The following is a 20689-nucleotide window of genomic DNA, read 5'->3' as shown; positions in this document are numbered from 1 at the left end:
TGGCTTGCATTATTTTCTCGAAGTGGCAAAAGCGAACAAGCCAGAGAATGGGTTCGTATGTTGTCCATGCTTCCAATGCAATAACAGGAAGGAGTATTCAAAGGATTCCTGGGGGACTATTCACAACCACTTGTTTAAATACGGTTTCATGCCTAACTATTTGGTTTGGACCAAGCACGGTGAACTAGGGGTTGTAATGGAAGATGGCGAGGAGGAGGAGGAAGATGACACCATTCCGGACTGGGTTGCAGGCCAACCTTTTGCAGGTACTACAATGGGCGAGGCTGATGAAGATGAGTTTGCAGAAAATGACCCTACTGATGACCTTGGTCAGGTGATACGAGATGCATACAGAGATTGCGAAACTGAGAAGGAAGCAGCAAAGTTGCAGCGCATGATAGATGATCACCAAAAATTGTTGTACCCAGGTTGCCAGCAGGGCCATAAAAAACTAGGTACGACACTAGAATTTGTGCAATGGAAGGCAAAAAATGGTGTGTCCGATAAGGCATTTCAGGGGATGTTGAACATTGTCAAGAAGATTCTCCCCGAGAATAATGAATTACCGTCCACAACATATGAAGCTAAACAGATTATTTGCCCTCTCGGATTGGATGTTCAGAAGATACACGCATGCCCTAATGACTGTATCCTCTATCGTGGTGATGAATACGAGAAATTGGATGCTTGTCCCGTCTGCGAAGCCCTGCGGTATAAGATCAGGCGAGATGATCCTGGTGATGTCGAGGGGCAGTCTCCCAAGAAGAGAGTTCCCGCGAAGGTGATGTGTTATTTCCCTATAATACCACGCTTGAAGCGCTTGTTCAGGAACAAGGCGAATGCTAAGTTGATGCGATGGCACAAAGAAGACCGTAAGGAAGATGAGATGCTGAGACACCCCGCAGATGGGGCACAGTGGAGATCAATTGATAGAACATTCCCAGACTTTGAAAGTGAAGCAAGGAACATAAGGTTTGGTTTAAGCACTGATGGATTCAATCCATTCGGTGAGTTGAGTAGTGGCCATAGTACTTGGCCTGTGACCCTTTGTATGTTCAACCTTCCTCCTTGGCTGTGCATGAAGCGGAAGTTCATTATGATGCCGGCGCTTATCCAAGGCCCAAAACAACCCGGCAACGACATTGACGTGTACCTAAGGCCGTTGGTTGATGACCTTTTACAGCTCTGGAAGGAAGAAGGTGTACGTGTGTGGGATGAGGATAGACAAGAGATCTTTAATCTACGAGCACTGTTGTTCGTAACCATCAACGATTGGCCTGCATTGAGTAACCTTTCAGGACAGACAAATAAGGGATATCGGGCATGCACCCACTGTTTAGACGACACAGACAGCATGTACTTGAAGCACTGTGAGAAGGTCGTCTATATGGGTCATCGTCGATTTCTCCCTGCTCACCACCAGCTGAGAAAGAGCGGGATGCATTTCAAAGGGGCGCCAGACCATCGTAAAAAACCTGCACACCGTAATGGAAAGCGTGTGTTCGAGATGATGAAAGATGTATATGTAGTCTTCGGAAAGGGACTTGGTAGCCAACCTGTTCCGAACGACGATAACGGACATGCACCCATGTGGAAGAAAAAGTCAATATTTTGGGAGCTACCTTATTGGGAAATCCTAGAGGTTCGCAACGCAATAGACGTGATGCACCTGACGAAGAATCTTTGCGTGAACGTGCTAGGCTTCATGGGTGTTTATGGAACCTCAAAAGATACATTGGAAGCACAACAGGACCTGAAAGCCATGGGGCAACGAGATGACCTACATCCGGAAAAGAGAGATAATGGACAGCACTACTTACGTCCTGCCAGTTACACTCTTAGCAAGGAAGAGAAGGATAGCATGTTTGAATGCTTGAATAGTATGAAGGTCCCGTCTAGGTACTCCTCGAATATAAAGGGAATAATAAATATGAAACAAAAGAAGTTTACAAATCTCAAGGCTCATGACTGCCACATGTTGATGACCCAGTTGCTTCCGGTTGCACTGAGGGGTGTTCTACCAGAAAATGTCCGGTTGCCGCTCGTAAAGCTATGCGCGTTTCTCAATGCGATTTCGCAGAAGGCAATCGATCCATCCAAGCTATCAAAGCTACAGAACGATGTGGTGCAATGTCTTGTCAGTTTTGAGTTGTTATTTCCACCATCCTTTTTCAATATTATGACGCACTTACTGGTTCACCTAGTAAAAGAGATTGGTATTCTCGGACCTGTATACCTGCACAATATGTGGCCTTTCGAGAGGTTCATGGCAGTCCTAAAAAACTATGTTCTTAATCGTGCCCGTCCAGAAGGAAGCATCGCCAAGGGATATGGAACAGAGGAGGTGATCGAGTTTTGTGTTGATTTTATTGATTCAATTGACTCGATTGGGTTCCAACTTCACGCCACGAGGGGAGGCTCCGAGGAATGGGCACCCTTGGAAGGAAATCAAGTTTGAACAATGATACTGATTTGTTCGACAAGGCACACTACACTGTTCTACAACAGTCATCCTTTGTGTCTCCGTATATCGAGCAGCACAGGCAGATGGTAGCTTCCAAAAACCCGACCAAATCCGATGCTTAGCTTACCCGTCATCACATGGAAACTTTTCCCTCCTGGTTGCGCCAACAACTTATGGGTAACTCTGAGATTCACCCACAGCTTGCCTGGTTAGCCAGGGGACCTGCTACCACAATCGTCAAATTTCAAGGCTATGAGATAAATGGTTACACATTTTACACGAGAACCCAGGACCAGAAAAGCACGAACCAGAATAGTGGTGTCCGCATAGATGCTATGGACAGAAATAATAGTAAGGAGTCGTATTATGGTTTCATACAGGAGATATGGGAACTCGAATACGGACCGCTGTACATCCCTCTATTTCTTTGCAATTGGGTGAAGCTAACTGCCGTCACTAAAGATCAGTACGGAATGACAATAGTAGATCTGAGCAAGACTGGATACAGTGATGACCCATTCGTACTTGCCAATGATGTGCATCAGGTGTTCTATGTGAAGGACATGTGCAGCAAACCCAAGAGGAATCCAGAAGAGACATGGGAGCCAAAGTGCCACATAGTTCTTCCAGGTAAAAGAAAAATCGTGGAGTCGAGGATAAAACAGACCAATCAGATGATTATGATCGATTTGATGGCATGCCTCCATTCGCCGTTGAAGTTGATCCAAGCATCCTGCTATCCAAAGAAGAGGCTCCGTACTTACGCCGCGATCATGATCAAGGAACTTTCGTGAAGAAGAAATTTTACAACGTTGTATTGTAATGCGTTAAATGTATATGACCTTTGTGTATTAATTGATACAATTTGTAATTTACCCTATGTATGATTTCATGTGTTATTAAATTTGTTAGGTGAAGATTTTTTAGATAAACATGAACATTGTTAACCACATACTAACATGGATTTTTCTGCGCATTGAAACAATTTAATTGAATAATTTCTTGATCACAGCAATGCAGTAAAATAACTATTTTACAGGCTAAATGAACTGGTATAGAATTAATGATTAATTCATACTTATTGTCAATTTACTCGTTAATTAAATATATTTTTGCACGTACAAAATCTGTGAAGGTTTTGTTTTTCATCCTGAAATGCAGTGAAAAGATAAAATAAAATCCATTTCCAAAAAACAGGCGGGAGAAGAAAAATAGGAAAAAAGACCTTTTGTCTCGGGTGTTAACAGCAACCGGGACAAAAGGCCCCCCTTTTATCCCGGTTGCTGACGGGACCCGGGACAAAAGGCCCTTTTGTCCCGGGTGCCATTACGAACCGGGATAAAAGGGGGGGTTAAAAGGCACTATACTCCCTTCTACCCCCCGCCAGTTACACACTTAGCCAAATTTTCGCCAAGTCCCGCGCGTTCTCCGCCGTCGCCGCCCGTCCGCCTCCCTCGCCGGCCGCCGCCATCGTCGTCCCCCATTGCGCTGTCGACGTCCCCCATTGCGCCATCGTCCCCCGACCGGCCCGCCTCGATCCCCTCCTCGTCCGTCGGCGCGCCCGGCCCCCGGCCACCTCGTCGCCTCCGGCCACCAGCTCCACATCCTCGTCGCCGGCTCCATCCTCGTCGCCCCTCGTCGCCCCTCGTCGCTGTCTCGTCGCCGTCCCGCCTACGCCGCCGTCGTCGTCGTCGCCTCGGCCGCCGTCATCCTCGTCGCCTCGGCAGCTGCCGTCCTCGCCGCCCTGGCCGCCGCCATCCCGCCACCCGGCCGCCGTCGTCCCACCGCCCCGGCCGCCGCCCCGCGCGCGAGAGGTCCGCTGCCGCGCCGGCCGGCAGCGCCGGGAGGGTTTTTTTTTAAGTTAGAAAATTAAGTTATATTTTTACGATAGATTTCTAATTTTGAGTGTTAAGCTAGAAAATAAAGTTATATTTGTACCGTAGATTTTTTAGTTAGTTTGTTAAGTTAGATTCTTAAGTTAGAAAATGAAGTTAGAAATTTGTATAAATATTCCGGACTTTGTACGATTCATGTTATTTTATGATTTCATTATATACATGTATGATTCCGGACTTTGTAGGACTTTGTACAAATTTGTAGTAAGACGATTTCTATGACTGTCATGTATGATTCCATGTATGTTTCCATCAATAGTTGAAATGGCAGACGATGAGACCGCAAGGTATATCATGGAGCAGATAATCGCTGGTGATGGTAGTGGCGACAACGTTCCACTATCATACACGGATGAAGAGGGCACCCAGGCGGACATGTTCCTCAACATGTCCGCCGATGGGAATGAAGAGCAACAGCCGCAGCAACAACTTGCCGTGGTGGAAGGTTCCGGCGAGGTATATACAACCATTCTTGTATTGTTTCACGCCACCGATACTGCATGCACCGGTCGGCAACCTCACTATTAAGGTATACTTATACATAATATTTATGCAATCTTGTCAATTGATCCAGGCCTCGAGATCGGAGTTCAACTTGTTTACTTCTGCTATATGTACAGGTAGCGTACGGGAGTGCGTTAGCAACCCTGGCAGGGCAGAGCAGTCATGGCATGGACATTCCAACAGGCTACGCCAGCGTCTGCGTAGAGCAAATAGTTGATCCCCAGTATGAAGGTCTAGAGCTCAACTTCCCGGGAGGCGACAGGGAAAAGACATTGGCATATGCGCTTCATGGGATCATTCTATGGAAGAAACGCTACATCATTATTCCCGGCACGGAGCCATCTCCTCAGACCTCAAGACCGCTCCCCGTAGATCCCCAGCAGCGACCTTCTCCTCATACCTCGAGACCGGCATCTCCTGCTCCAGGACCGTCCCTTCCATCTATATCAAGGTCTCCATCTCCACCACATCCTGGTGCTGGGAGCGACGACGACAATAACAACACCCCTCCCCGATCACCGTTGCCGGCACCAAGAGCGGCCCCCTTGAAGGAACCTGCAGCACCACTAAAGAAGTCACGAGCACCGCCTCCCAAGCAAAGACAGAGAAAGAAGAAAACAAAGGAGCCTGAAGTGACTCGTAAGGAACGCTGGGAGGCAATGTCTCATGAAGAACAGTGGGCAGAAATCCAACAAGAGGCCAGTGAGTGGTTCAAGAAACAAGCCGAAGAAAAAAAGGCAAGGGAGATGGAGCCACCGCCAGTAAGTCGGCGAGATTTAAACTTTTTTATCAGGATGGAAGAAGGAGCCAAGAAAAGGATACCACTCTTGTCAAACTATGAACGGGCTCTAGTAAAGGCTGATGAAAAGGATAAAAGGAAAGGAAAGTCATCTTCCAGCGGTCCAGTCCCCGACCTCAGCCATTTATAAAAAAAGATGCACAACGGGTAAAGGCAATGCCCTTGGATCAACAAGCAAATGTATTGAAGTTCATGGAAGAAACAGGTCTGGGACTTGATGAATGCATAGGGCAAGTTGAGACGCCAACTGCACCGCCCCCTGAGCCGAAGTGGCCTTATGAGCTAGGCAAACCTCTAGTAAAGCCTTCATTGGTAGGGAAGCTATCAACAAAGATGTACGAATTCCATCAATGGTACATGATGGCATCCGCCGACTCGAGGGAGATGATCGGCATGAAGGTAAAACCGATAGATTTTCACGGTGAAGGGGAGAAAGTGTTGTGGCTAGACTTCAAGGATATATACGAAGTGTATCATCATGATGCCCTGGACGTCTCTCTGATCAGCACTTGGATTCTGTAAGTGTCCGTTTATCTCTACATGTAAATTTTGGCGTGCGTCACCGTACTAACTTCATCTTCCATTTCATGTAGGATGCTAATTCAGACATGCCGCCGAGATGCGTACCTACATATAGGCTTCATGGATCCATCTGTAGTTAACCAACAACAGATACAATTAGCGCCGGAAAAAACCTTTGCGAAAATATACAATTTCCTACACAAACAAACATTCAATGATTTCATACTACTTCCATACAACTTCAAGTAAGTGTGTGTATACCGTCTACTTTCGATGTCTTTTTCCTTATCTCTATATGTTAGTTAGCTCTATTATGCATGAACATTTTACGCACGCAGCTTCCACTGGATCCTTATTATAATTGAGCCTGAAAGAAGCCACGTCACTGTCTTTGATTCGTTAAGGAAAGATCCGGTGGACTACCAAGAATTGCAAGACATGCTAGGCTTGTAATAATTCTGGACCTTTATCTCTATGCAAAAATTTATTTCCTAAATTTTATCGCTGTTACACTATATCATTCATTATTCTAATCCGCAGCGCATGGAAACAATTCATAAGGACACACAAAGGTCCATTCAAAGAAAAACTTACATGGAACACAGACTTCCCGGTACGTATGCAGTCTGCACATTTATTACATTGTATAACACGAATATTTCATAACTTATTTTTTTCCACACTGAAGTGCTTAAGACAGGAACCCGGGAATAATCTATGTGGCTACTACATCTGTGAGCACATGCACAGTTTTTTGGGACCCAAGGGACCGAAGATGACGCCGCACAACTTTAAAGTACGTAAAATAAAACTATTACTAGTTAATTATTTTCTAGCTCCTTATATGTATTTGTTCATGTAACATTCACAAATTTTCAAATTATAGATGTTAAATATTCAACAAGGACTCTTGAAGGAAAAAGAGTAGCGGCAATATGTGAAGGTCACATTGGATTCATAATGGACGAGGTGGTAAATCCAAAAGGAGAATTTTATTACGATGGACGACAATTAGACACTCCGATCAGCAACACCACGACGGGAAGATTGTAGGAAGATACTTTGATTTATTTGTATATATAATACGCGCTAATTATGATCGATTTGTACTAAGCTAGTTGAATTGTGTATATGAATTGTGTATAAGGATTGTGTATATATATAGTAATTGTATAATTACAAATCCCATTCGTTTAAATACTAGTTGATTTCGTTCTAAAAAAATCTCGACTACAAGGTTAACAAATTAAAAGGGCCGCGGTACTACGTATACGTGATGCATGCATGAAAAATTCAGGCGTCACGGCAGTGCCATGCAAGCGCCATTTAGTCCCGATTGGTGCCACCAACCGGGACTAAAGGGTCTGTCCCGCGCCTGGCGTGGCAGGCCCTTTAGTCCCGGTTGGTGATACCAACCGGGACGGGGACCTTTACTCCCGGTTAAAAGACTCGGGACTAAAGACTCCCCCTTTTGTCCCGGTTGGTTTATCCCGGATGGATTTTCGAGGATATGCACCCTACCAACCGGGACTAAAGGCCAATTCTCTACTAGTGACGCATAAACTGGATCCATCCCTAATATCTTTACGTCGGGTCAGTACTAATTAATAAAATGGATAGACCGGGTGCACCTTTACATGCTATATGGGTCGATGGATCCGTTGCGGTTCGCTCCATGGTTGAACCACGCCCATCTTTACGCTAAACTCCCAAAATAATTTACTTGACGCTAGAAGGGCAAGAAATCTCGTGTTTGAAACACGCCTACCCACTTGCGATTAGGCTAGCTGCATGGTACGCTGTTTTCTGTGAATCACTCGCTGTGCTGTCGGTGCGCCTAAACCCACCTGTCGAACTCACTTGCGATTAGGCTAGCTGCATGGTACCCACCTAGGCATCTATATATACCTACCTATATCCATCCATGGACGAGTCTGCGGTTGTTACGATAGAACGCTAGGCCATGCATGAACCTAAAAGAATTGATCGACTTCAAAAGTCGGCATAGCTCGATTGGACTGAAACATCACTGCAAGTCTACAACTACCTCCCGTACGTGGCATGCAAAATGTAGGTTTTACTCTCTCTCTCTCTCTCTATTTTTTTAGAAAAAAAGGGGCAATGTTCGAGGAGGTTTCCACAGTCCGCACCACATTTCTAGGCGCTTTCTGGTGCAAGGATGCTATACAAGTTGAACGAGGCTCCCCTGCTGTCAGATTGAGCCGGCAGCAGGCCTCGGATCCATCGATCAACTAAGTCCTTGTTTAGTTCAACCTCAACTCCCAACTTTAACACTATGCAAAAAGAAGATTCCTCATCACATCAAACTTGCGGTACATGCATGGAGTACTAAATGTAGACGAAATTAAAAATTAATTGCACAGTTTTGTTGTACTTTGCGAGACGAATCTTTTAAACCTAATTAGTCAATGTTTGGACAATAATTCACAAATACAAACGAAACGCTACAGTGTGCTACAGTACTGTAACAGTAATTTGGCACCTCCAAACTTTGGCAACTAAACAAGGCTTAACTGCCAATGCAAGCACATGCGGACGTGGACAGTTCGTGAGGCACGGACACGGCGGCATGCATGCCTGCGAAAGAGTCAACGGAGACGTCGTGCCGAATCGAAAAGGGGTCGAGGACTCGAGGATATACGCCTATCGAACTCCTAGCAGTAGTCTGGTAGTAGCAGGCTAGCAGCATGTGGAGACCGGAACTGTCTGTCGTCGTCGGCCCTCGGCCGTCATCAGCCGGAGACAGGGCGGAGTCAGGGCTGTTCGTCGGTGTCAGCTGACAAATTTAGGTCATGTTTAGTTACCCCCAACTCCCAACTTTGACACTATGTAAAAAGAAGATTTCCCATCACATCAAACTTGCGGTACATGCATGGAGTACTAAATGTAGACGAAATTAAAAATTAATTGCACAGTTTTGTTGTACTTTGCGAGACGAATCTTTTGAGCCTAATTAGTCAATATTTGGCACAGTAATTTTGCATCTCCCAAATTGGCCAACTAAACAAGGCCTTAGTGAGAGATTACCGTTCGGTGCTGTTGACCAATGGAGCTGATACCGGTATTCAATGGGGCTTACACCGGTGGCTCCGTCGGCTGGCTCCGCCTCGCGTCGCACGTTCCCCCCTGCAAGAAAGTCGCCCATGGCATTACACCCTTTGAGATCCGTAGCGGGACCCCACATTCACCCATCGCTGCTGGCTTGTGTTGTGCAGTGGCTTTGTGCGCAGTACGAGTTGGTTTATTGGTAATAGCCACAGCGGCAGCAACCGGCAAGGCAAGGAAAGGCGCGGCAACAGGGCGGTCGTAGCCGTACGCTAAGCTCGAGTGGAATCAGTGATGGCTCCAGGGTGCTCTGCTGTCTGCACAACTCACACGTTGACCAGCTGGTTTGGTGAGCAATCTGAAGATGATCACCAGCCTTCCAGTACTCTGTACTATTATACCTTTTAAAAAAATAGTTTCTGCCACGTTGATTTCTAGGATGAGCAAGTTTTAAGTACGAGGAGATTGTTGACGCTTATTATTAACACCGTTTTACCCTGTTTATCTTCAATAATGACATGAATTTAATACCTACTATTGATCATACCTAATAAACGGGCCATTTCCACATATACAATATATTTTGGAGGATATTCTGTTTTCGTAGGAAATTGGATTTTAATGGAGCATAATTAGATAAAGCTCTGAACAAGCGACGACCCAGAGAAAGATGAAGGCCAACGAGCCCAAAAAGGGCTTAGACCGATCGGCCTATAGAGGCCCAGCAGGCCGATCGGCCTAGGGTACTCTGGCTCTCATACTCGTTCTTGGTGAGCAATCCTCTAGGATGTCTTAAGGGCTAAGTTTGTAAAGATATGGCAAGATGAGTTCGGGATCAAAGAAGATCAAGCGGAGATTTGGAAAATTATCAAGGATTAATCTTGTCCCGAAGCTATCGACATGTCAGGCTCACATGCAAGTGAAAAGAAAACTCCGGAACACCTAAGATGACTTGGAGATGAAGGGATGCGCGAGCGGGCAAAAGAAAGGCCAGGACGATCGGCCTAAACCCACCCAGGGCATCGGCCTGGGGTGTTCCTTCAGCCCCTCGCCTTCTAATTTCTGCCATGGGTCCTTCAGACTATAAATACCCCCTTTCTCCAACGAGGACGTAGATTTGTTTGACGCATTTGACGCGAAGCAGCAGAGAAGCAAAAGGAGCTTGAGGGACACCACTTCGGAGAACTGGGGGCCATGCAGTTGTCTAGGGATTAGCATAGCTAAGCCCTAGACGATGTGGGAACCCTGCAAGGAAGATCCACGTCAGAGTTCTGGAGCTAGGATCGTCAGATCAAGGTAGGATCCTGGTGGAAATTTGGTGATGTACAATCATTCATGGTGAAGTAATAGATGTATTCTTATTCTTGGCGATCTAAGTGCCTCCTTCTATGGTTTTATTCTCTTTCGGATTTGCTTGCTTTTCAATCTATGATCGATGATAGATTGCTTAGGATATTTATGTGGCCGTGGTGACTAGATTTGCATGCTTGATCTACCGATGAGTATGACATGTTCTTATGATCGTGCCCTTAGATTACCTATGCTGATAGAGAGGATCGTGACAGGGTCTTTCTCGTGTAAGATAGGGGTTTTCGGGAGCCAGACCGAAGGTGTAGATTTAAAGATGCTTTTAGCTGAGATCATATCTTGTTGCTTTGCTACCCTTGCTCGGAATTACAACATATGTATAGTCTAAGTTGCTCTAGATTGGTTACCTCTACTCTATTTGTTATCTGTCTGTGTATGCTAGATTAGATCTGAATCACTCATCAGCAAAAGGCTCGTACTAACAATGCTAGTAGAAATAAATCTTGTGTTAACACAAGTTCCACTGATTGATAAACCTTGGGGGAGTACTCTGAGGGAAGAGCTACAACTGATTCGCGCGTTTGTGGTTCACAAATTGGCGCGCTAACTGCCATCAATATCAGGCCATGCCAAAGCCTTTGCCATGACTCTATCTTAAATAGAGACACTGACACATCCTCCTCTTCTCTTTCCATCCTTGTTTTCTCCCTTCTCCTCTGAGCTCGAGCTCGAGAACCTCATCCCCCTCTAGATCCACATGTTTCCTTGAATTGCCACAATTTAAAGAAGGGAGAAGGGGTTGGGGGAATTGATATGGGAAGGTAACTTATTGATTTTATCCAACTAGATTTTGTGAATCTATTGATTTTGGTAAAATTAGGGTTTAGTGTATATGCTTCATTTCTAAATAATGCATGAATAGTTAGTTGGAAGTTACTCTCTCATCTTTGCTTCATCTTCGCTTGATCTTTGCATGAGGTGAGTGTCTCAAATGTAGATGTAGCCCTATGAAACTTAATACTTCCACCACTCCGAAGGTGACCTAGATGTGTTCTACCCTCTAAAGGCATCAAAAGCAACGCCTTGATGTCTAAGGGTCCATATTTATACATTAGGGAGGTATTGGTGGGACTTATGCAAATCAAATGTTGCACTACAATCGTACGATTCATCGTACCATTTTCCTTAGAGTATTCCTTCCAGGTTTATCAATCTATATAATTATAGCAAATCAAGTAAGGTTTTTTATCAAACTAATAGAGCAATCCTAATCATGAGGTTACATTGCATAAAATATAAATTAAACATTGTATAAAAATTATAAATAGGAGAAATAGATCACATCCATAAGCATGTGGTAATATAACCAAAGGGCAATAGCATAGGGACCATGACACCCTAAAAAGGGGTGGTAAATTAGGTGTTCTGAAAACTAATGCTCCAAACACATATATAAACCAATTCCAAAATCCCTCTAGATGTGCACTAGGTTTTATATGTGATGCTATCTCTATCGCACAAAAGTTTTGTACCCTCCAATCATATAAACTACATATGGTATTTACTGGAAAGGTAAACATGGAATGTATAGTGCAGTAAGTAATGGGAAAGGTAAATGTGGTAGAAAATGCAAATTTCGGTATGATGACTTTTTACCAAGAAATTTGAAAGCTCTTACTTTCCCTAGTCCTCGTTTTGGCCCTTTCGAAGGAATGCTCGCGCAAGGCCAAGCACCCATAAGTAACTATGTGGATAGCCGACAGGCCTTCCACGTACGTAAGCAGGTCTTCACCTTGCCTTTTTTTCGAATACTTTTCACCATCTTCACTAGGTAGATATTTGATAAATCACCAAGGGCCTCTCCTCCCTTTCACAACTACCAGCGGCTACTCTACAAATGTGGTTAAGGTCTCGCAAGACTTACAAGCCCTGAATACAACTCTTGATGTGTGCAAGCACTGATAACAGAGGTGTGCAAACCTCACCTATCCCTAAAGCAATGTACTAAGAGGCCTAAACTAGTACTAATTAGATCCTAAGTCTCGTTCCTAATTGCCCTGATCTTCTCTTGATCACTTTGGTGGATAGAGAACTTGTGTCTAAGTCAAATTCAAGCCTATATAGCTTCTCCAAGCTCTAACACCCTTCCAAGGGTCAGGGAACGAGTAGCCCCATGCTAAAAAAACTAGTCAATGCTCCAACTGTCACACAAACTTTGAACATAGGATGGTCTAGTGCTGCACTAATGTGTATCACTAGAAGAATTGATGATCACTTCACGCACTAGCTGTTGAACCACTAACTCAAGGGCCTAGTGACACTGTATGGTCCAGTGTCCATCCACTGTATCGGTTATCTGGTGACCTCCAAAGCCATGTAACTTCTCTGCCACTAAACACAGATTGATCCATTAAATGTCTTCATTGTTGACATCGGATGAGTCATTGTCATAAACTTCAATTCTGGAGACCTCAACCTTCATCACCACGGACACTAACTGATCTGGAGCATCACCAACATATTCTTCGAATGAGTCGTTGTACATAGTGCACTTACCTTGGCCTTGCTGTTCATTTTCCATCACCGACTAATTTGGTGCTGCTACACCAAATGGTCATGTGTTAACTAGTAATTGCATCTCCTAGCAAGACTCTCTTCATTTTTTTCCCGTGTCTTTGTCCGAGCTTTTTGCAATCATTTAGATGCTTTAGAATTTCTCCAAGTCTTTCTTTTGACTATCATTTGGATGACTTCTTAATTCATCCTTGGAACCAGCAAAACCTACAAAGATATACCTTGACAAAAACATTAGTTCAAATGACTATATTCTCACTCAACCACCAAAATAGTACTAAAATATGTCTATAATGAGCGTCAACATGAGGTACTGAACAAAAACCTAGTCGATTGGATATCAAAGAGTCCAAATTAGGTCATGGACTACCTACCTTGTAGCCTTGACCAATCAACCCACATTGCTTCCTAGCAACTCGCCTAACAGATCTTTCGGAAGCCATATCTCCTCTATCTTAAGTCTGAAGGGGGTCATATTTGAGTCCAAATCAATCATCTCGAAGAGATCTATAACTTTCATGTGGCCACTTTGGGCATTTGAGTCTTCTTTGAGGCAGGACGACTGGCCCAAGGCATAGAACATAATGGCCTTATTTCTACCAAGCCCAATTCAATCTCCTCTTGTGTTGGTATCTTTCTACAATAATACTTGGTTGTAAGGAGATTTCAGCTATGTTGCGCCTTTGGAAATGTGTATTTAGTGGCACTTAGTTTACTCCGAGCTTTGGAGCATCAAGCATCTCCTAGATTTCTCCAAATAGTCCATTTATGTCATATTTCCTATGATTTAAGAATATACTGAAAAATGCAAGGCATGTAGAAATGGGTTTATATTACATGTTAAGTGGTACATTAGTATATGAATGAAATTGCCAGCAAGTACAACAAGCTGTACATAGTGACACTAACAATAAACATCATGTGTTTTCCTATTGTTATTCAATCATCCTAAAAGGTGGTACATTGAGTATGTTACGCATAAAATTGGCAGAGATTGTATTAACCAATACTCATAATGATTCCAATGATTAAGATACAGTTTTTTTAGAAATAAATGAATCTAAAAGATTGGACTTAGGTGATTTGATAACTAATGGTCAAATAATACTAAGACATGCTAGATAGATTGTAAAGGCTAGAAATATTTGTAATATTTAATATCGATAGGCTAAAATTAGATGGAGACTTAAAGGGGTGAGAATCAATATATAATAAATAGATGCCATTTGTCTTGAAAATTAATAAATATTAGACTGATTACTAAGCAGATATACATGGTCCTAATCAATTCATACGAATTGTGTTTCTTACGCGCAATTCTATTTACAAGCTTTCTAGCAGTTACTAACAATTGGGCCCATCTTGTCTGCGCAAAAGAATGGCCCATCATTTAGTGACTTGGGGTAAGAATATATATGAAATACGTTCACACCCCTAAATCTCGCCAGATTTATTTCCCTTTATGCCTAAATTTCTTCTATATAACGGGTAGGGGTGCTCGTCTTCATTCTCACCAAAGCATATTTGCTCTCATAAGAAATACATTTCTTAGGTTGCTCACACACTCATAGTAGTAACTTTTAGTTCGCAAATCCGGGATGCCGAGGAGGGTTAAGAGATCAGGAGTGAAGTTCATTGAGGATGAAAGAGACCATAGTCTCACATTCTTCAATCGTCGTTCTAGGCTTTTCAAGGATGCATCTGAACTCTCCACCCTTACCGGGGCGAGGGTTACTGTGGTGGTGGAGTCCAAAAATAAGAAAGTTTCCTCTTTCAGCACTCCAGATGCTGGCCCCATTGTTGACACTTTCCTTTCCGAGGATGCATCAACAGAGTTCAACACCATCAAAGGAGGAAAGGTAAAAAGTACCACCTTACAAAATGAATCGTTTCACCTAGAGAAAAGCAAGGCTGTGGAGGACAACATGGAGGAGAACATGATGCAGGCTAAGGACATCCAAGAGACCTCAAGGATGGCTAAGTATGTTTATGGTAAAGTAGAGGATCTTAATGCCACTGAACTCATTGAGATGTGCAGTAAGCTCTCAGAGATCGAGCAAGAGATCGAAGATCTCTTGTCTATCAATTTTGTGCGGACCAAGTAGAACATAGCGGTCAGCAGAGGGAGAGATCTATCTTTGTTTCAGCCCACTTGGTGGCATTCAGGGTCTTAATATGTCATGATGCTACCCAAGTATTCTCCATGGTCTCCCTCACAAGAATTCTTCTAGCAGCATCCAAGAAAGCAACTTTGGTGATTTGAACTTCCCTTGGTACTAGCTAGTGCAATAATTGTTGTAATGGTGTTGTCATTTTCAAAAGTTTGAATTTGCTAGCTAGCTAGCTTGTCATTAGGCAAATAAATGAGGTTTAGGCCATCCAGCCAAACCTCTTAGTCACCGATTCATGTATGAGTGTATTGAGGGCCTAACTCTTGAAGTTTATTTCATGAGTTTGATCATTACATCCATGCAATGCTTTTGAAATCTTCAAATTTACTGAATAAAGGAACGTTAACAATGAAAGTTTTTACTGATATGATGAGTACAGAAGAAATAGGAACATAGATTTTCATACTGGATTTTCTTTTACTTTGATTGTTGTCTATTTTTAAAAAAACTTCTGAAGTTTATACCTTTTAAATGAATGGTTAAATACAATATATTTCCCATGTTTGAAATGTATAATGATTTAATCATAGAAAATAAAAATAGAGCCATTCATGTACGGATGACTCAGTGTCTTTTTTTATTTGTTTTTATCGTTCACAACTTGAACCAAGCTTCTAATTTATATTTTTACTCCATGTTACCGATCTGGATTGAAAGAATATGTTGTATAATTATTATGTTGTGAATTTCAAATATAATAGTGGTATATGATCTCACAAGCTTCCTTTAAAAAACTATTCTAAATTTCCATGACGCCCAACAGACTCTAGCAAGCATACCACCAAGCATTTGTGGACCACCCAGTGTAATCAAAACCATTCTGAGTCATCAGAAAAATAAGGAACACCATGCGGGATAGGACACTACAACACGGTAGCTAATAGAAGGCATTTCAAAATGCCTCCGTAGGTCTTAGAAACGCCTCCAAAAGTTTTAAGCGGCAATTCTGAAAACGCTATAAATATCGATGAAGGGAAAAGTCAGCACAGGCATTTTGTGAAAACACCTCAAAAGGTGCATGTAGTGGCATTTTAAGATCGCCTTAAAATACTGAAAATACTATGGCAGGCGCTTTTGCTAGTACCTCAAGAGACCTTTGTAGGCTGTTTACTCAAGTGCCTTTTAAAGCCCTTTTAAGGCGATTTACACTAACGCCTCACTAAGCTTATAGGTATCTCAATACATTTTTTACATCATGATCATGGTAGTCATAGCATACGATTTCAATAATGAGATTTGATCCACAATAAGAGACAACACTGGGAGAGCTCATAAATTTGCAATATTCAGAGTTACACAACTTTGAGGATCAATACAGCAGACTGAAATCTCAAATGAAGCTTCACAGGTTGCATGCACTTGATCCTAATCAAGTTAGGAAGTGGATGTCTCACAAGTTGCTGTAGGACAGAATGGTACATGATGTAAAATGCTGCATAACAATTAAACCACAAGGCTAACCAAACCAATTAAACTTCAGATTTATTGTATTGTCTGCATCATGATCTTTCCATATGTAGAATCACACTCATATAAAAATCATTATCTAAAAACTTGCCTAGTTGTTCCATGCCACCAATATTATTCAAATCTTCTTGTCATCATCCAAGTACGTTGCATATTCATCTTCAGAATCACTCTCACCATCTGTTTTTCCTCCCTTGTCTCCTAACAGGTTAATTTGTTCTTCATCAATCCATAGAAATAAATCACCAAGAAAGATGTACAATCAAATCTCAAGGAAAATCATACCTGGCTGTATAATCCTGTTGCTAGCAGATGCATGTTTAGATGGTTCCATTTTTATCTAGTAAAAAGAAACCTGTATGGTTTGGCAAAATAAAAATATGAGTCCCTAAGGAATTTGGAATTCTCACCACACATAATAGTAAGAGCGTGTAGAATTCAAGCACATTTATAGTTCATAGTTGAATAGCAATACAATTTAGGTAACACAGAACAACAACATCAGTGATGAGATTACGATTTAGGCAACACATAACAACATCAGTGAGGAGAGGAGAACGAGAGGGAGGGATTCTCACCGGTGACTACGATCTGGATGACGAGGGCGATGCGGGCATGAGCTCGTGGCAGTGGGGACAGGGAGATTGATGGCGTCGGGGATGGCGATGGCGACAGGTAGGGCGGTGCAGATGGGGAGCTTGGCTGCAGTAGTCGGGATGGGGAGATCGACAGCGTCGGAGACGGCGAGGGCGACGGATACAGCGGTGAGGACCGGAGCTCGATTGCAGCAGGGTCAGGGAGATCAATGATATCAGGGACGACGAGCTCATGGCGGCCGGTACGATACGGTGAGATTGAGTGGTGGCGACAAACCTGGCGAGGGCTTAGTGGAGGATCCCGAGCAGAGGCTCCCAGCGGCGGTGAAGCAGAGGATCCCGCATTGGAGCTTCCGAACCCTAGCGTTGATTCAAAGTCTATTTGGTCTCTCTAGTTTTTCCCCTTCAGCGCTTGACTTCACGAGAGGCATGAATACACGAGAGGCATGAATACGAGAGGAAGTGGTGGGAGGATTGTTTAAGAAATGTAACATGATATAGGGCGTTTTCTGCATATGTACTAGCTTTTATAGGCGTTTTTAGGAGAATGCCTTCAACTTGTGCAGGCTTTCTGTGCAAAACACCTTGGATGGATGTTTCTTCTTAGGGGCTGTTTGGATACTAGGAGCTAAACTTTAGCCCTATCACATTGGATGTTTGGATGCTAATTAGAAGGATTAAACATGAGCTAATTATAAAACTAATTGCAGAACCCATGGCTAATTCGCGAGACGAATCTATTAAGCCTAATTAATCCATCATTAGCAAATGGTTACTGTAGCACCACATTGTCAAATCATGGACTAATTAGGCTTAATAGATTCGTCTCACGAATTAACCTCCATCTGTGTAATTAGTTTTGTAATTAGACTATGTTTAATACTCGTAATTGTATCAAACATCCAATGTGACAGGGCTAAAGTTTAGCCCCTGTGAGCCAAACAGGACCTTAGGCGTTTTATAGAAAACACCCTGAATTCTTGATGTATTTAGGCAATTTGAGAAAAACGCCTGTAGCAAAACGCCTTGGAAGGCTTGTTGTGTTGTAGTGGGAACGGGCGACAAGGAGTAGGTTCGTGAGCACCTGCTTCACCTTGTTGCTGGCATTGGGGAAGTAGCAGCTCTGCATGATGGCATTGCCAAATGCCGACATTAGGAACACCACAGCTAGCAACACTGCGTTTGCATAGTCCACGCAATGTATCCTAAGCCTAGCCATACAGCTTCTTGAAAACCTGACTCTTTTGCTCAGTGTCCTCCTCGTCATCGCTACTCTTGCTTGTGTAGTTGTGTAGTTGTGTAGTTCAATACAAGGAATCAGTTGGCCCTGGAGAGGTCGTGGTAGAGCTTGTCATCACCACTGCCCCCAGCCCCCTATCCCTACTGCCCATGGACTCTGCGCAACCCCATGTAGCTTGGTAACGAGCTCCCACACCCCTCAGCGACCCCCAAGCTCGGCAAGAAATCGACGGCAAATGTGTTGACGGCCGCAAGGTAGTGCTCATGAGGTGTCTGTTCACTTTTGATGTTTGCCATAAGAAAGTGTCTATGCACTTTTGGTCAATTTGTGCAAATGAACACATTGCTTGTGAGCATGTGTTTTGAAGATTCATCGTTAGATGATGATGACGACTTCGAAGTGCCGGTGATTTTTCACAAATTTTACGAGCAACAAGCGGCCCAAACATTGTGGTTCGGTGTGAACTGCGAAGGCATGAGGTGGTTTGTCAGAGCAAGTAGCAAGAACATGACAAGCTCTTTGCTGGTCATTTTGTAGAAGACTCTTGTTTGATCCGGCCACATTAAGGAGACGGTTCATATGTCCAAGAAGTTATTCTTGCGCATTGCAAATTCCATCGAAACACATTGTTCATACACGAAGATTAGGGCAGCAAGCGTATGCTTCCATTATGTGTCTCAGAATAAAAATTTAAATTATTATGATGTTGAAATAGGGTTAGAGTATAGTGCACATGCAAAAGGAACAGAAATAGAAGAAAAGAAACATAGGGACAAGTTTTAGCTAATCTACAATAATAGTGCTCCCCTAGTCCCCTATATACTGAAATGTTCTAGGGCGACTCTTCTAAAGGAACTTAGGGGACACCGTATAGGAGATTTGCTGGAGATACTTGTAGATGCTCTTTTGTTTTCTTCATAACCATCACCAATGTCTCATCTTGCTTGCGTTCCATGAGCATGCATGTCATGTTTTTAAGATTCGCTCTTGGTACCAAACTTTATTTCTCCCACATGTTCGGGGAAAAGAAATGAGTTTGCATTTTGCCGTTTCATTTCAAAATATAAGTATTTGTGCGTGCATTGACACATCTAAACGACTCTTAACCAGGAATCTAGATTCTCCAAAAAGATGGTAACAGGAAGGAGAATGTTCTCCGTAAACAGCTGACTTAGGTCCCTCCAAAAAGCTGATGCATAAACGATCAAGGCGTGGCCGATACCTCCATCCTTGTGCTACTAAACTCAAGGCACTGGGAGGAGATGCTCTTCTTCGGGCTCGCTCAACCGAAAAGGAATATCCAAGTACAGCGGACACCATCAGGCAGCACGGTTTACGTCTAACTCTATTGTCACGACCTTAATTAAGACGTGAATAGTTTGCAAAGCACACAGCCCAATGTCAAGCAACTGAAATTATTGCTGGATAGGTCTCCAGGAACCGTTGACGGGTCCTTAAAAATCGTTAAAAAGGAGCTTTCAGGAGTCGTTGACAGGTTTTCAGATTATTTTTCTTCTGATTTATGATGAAATGAGGTTTTCAGAATGATCGGAGTGAGTCACTGAACGGTCACTGGAGGTGGAGCGTCCCAAGAAATCGATCCACAACAGCGATGGTGCGCATCGCGATCGATCCGACGAGTAAATGAGCTCCACCGTGATCCTTCTACAAAACGGCCCTCCTCTCCGCATTCAAGCACAATTCCACTGCACGAAGCACTTTCCCATCGACGGAACGCGTCTCCTCGCTGCATTCACAGCAGCCGGCGCGCGTCGTCGCAATTCAGGGGGCGTTTGGTTCCTTTGCTTATTTTTAAGCAAGTGTCACATCAATGTTTATATACTAATTAGGAGTATTAAACGTAGGCTATTTACAAAACCCATTACATAAGTGGAGGCTAAACAGCGAGACGAACCTATTAAGCCTAATTAATCCATCATTAGCAAATGTTTACTGTAGCAACACATTGTCAAATCATGGACTAATTAGGCTTAATAGATTCGTCTCGTGGTTTAGCCTCCACTTATGTAATGGGTTTTGTAAATAGTCTACGTTTAATACTCCTAATTAGTATATAAACATT

At 43.2% G+C, this 20689-nt stretch overlaps 1 protein-coding gene, 1 long non-coding RNA gene and 1 pseudogene across 2 annotated transcripts; 2 read left to right on the top strand and 1 right to left on the bottom strand.

The window, feature by feature from the left end:
• The first annotated feature begins 7 nt into the window (after positions 1–7).
• LOC111257249 lies at positions 8–3263 on the top strand (annotated as a pseudogene).
• Positions 3264–14730: 11467 nt separating this feature from the next.
• On the top strand, positions 14731–15237 carry LOC101762886 (serum response factor homolog A). The gene has a single exon (XM_004971931.1). It carries the CDS (start codon positions 14731–14733, stop codon positions 15235–15237), a length of 507 nt encoding a protein of 168 aa, XP_004971988.1.
• A 1313-nt stretch (positions 15238–16550) lies between these two features.
• On the bottom strand, positions 16551–17482 carry LOC111257186. The gene is made up of 3 exons (XR_002677571.1): positions 17349–17482; positions 17056–17110; positions 16551–16971 (listed from the first exon to the last, which is right to left on the bottom strand). It is a non-coding gene; the product is annotated as an uncharacterized LOC111257186 (long non-coding RNA).
• Between the last annotated feature and the right edge of the window lie 3207 nt (positions 17483–20689).

This window comes from Setaria italica, chromosome V (assembly GCF_000263155.2).
Source record: "Setaria italica strain Yugu1 chromosome V, Setaria_italica_v2.0, whole genome shotgun sequence".
Lineage (NCBI taxonomy): Eukaryota > Viridiplantae > Streptophyta > Magnoliopsida > Poales > Poaceae > Setaria > Setaria italica.
This window is presented reverse-complemented; position numbering and strand designations above follow the sequence as displayed.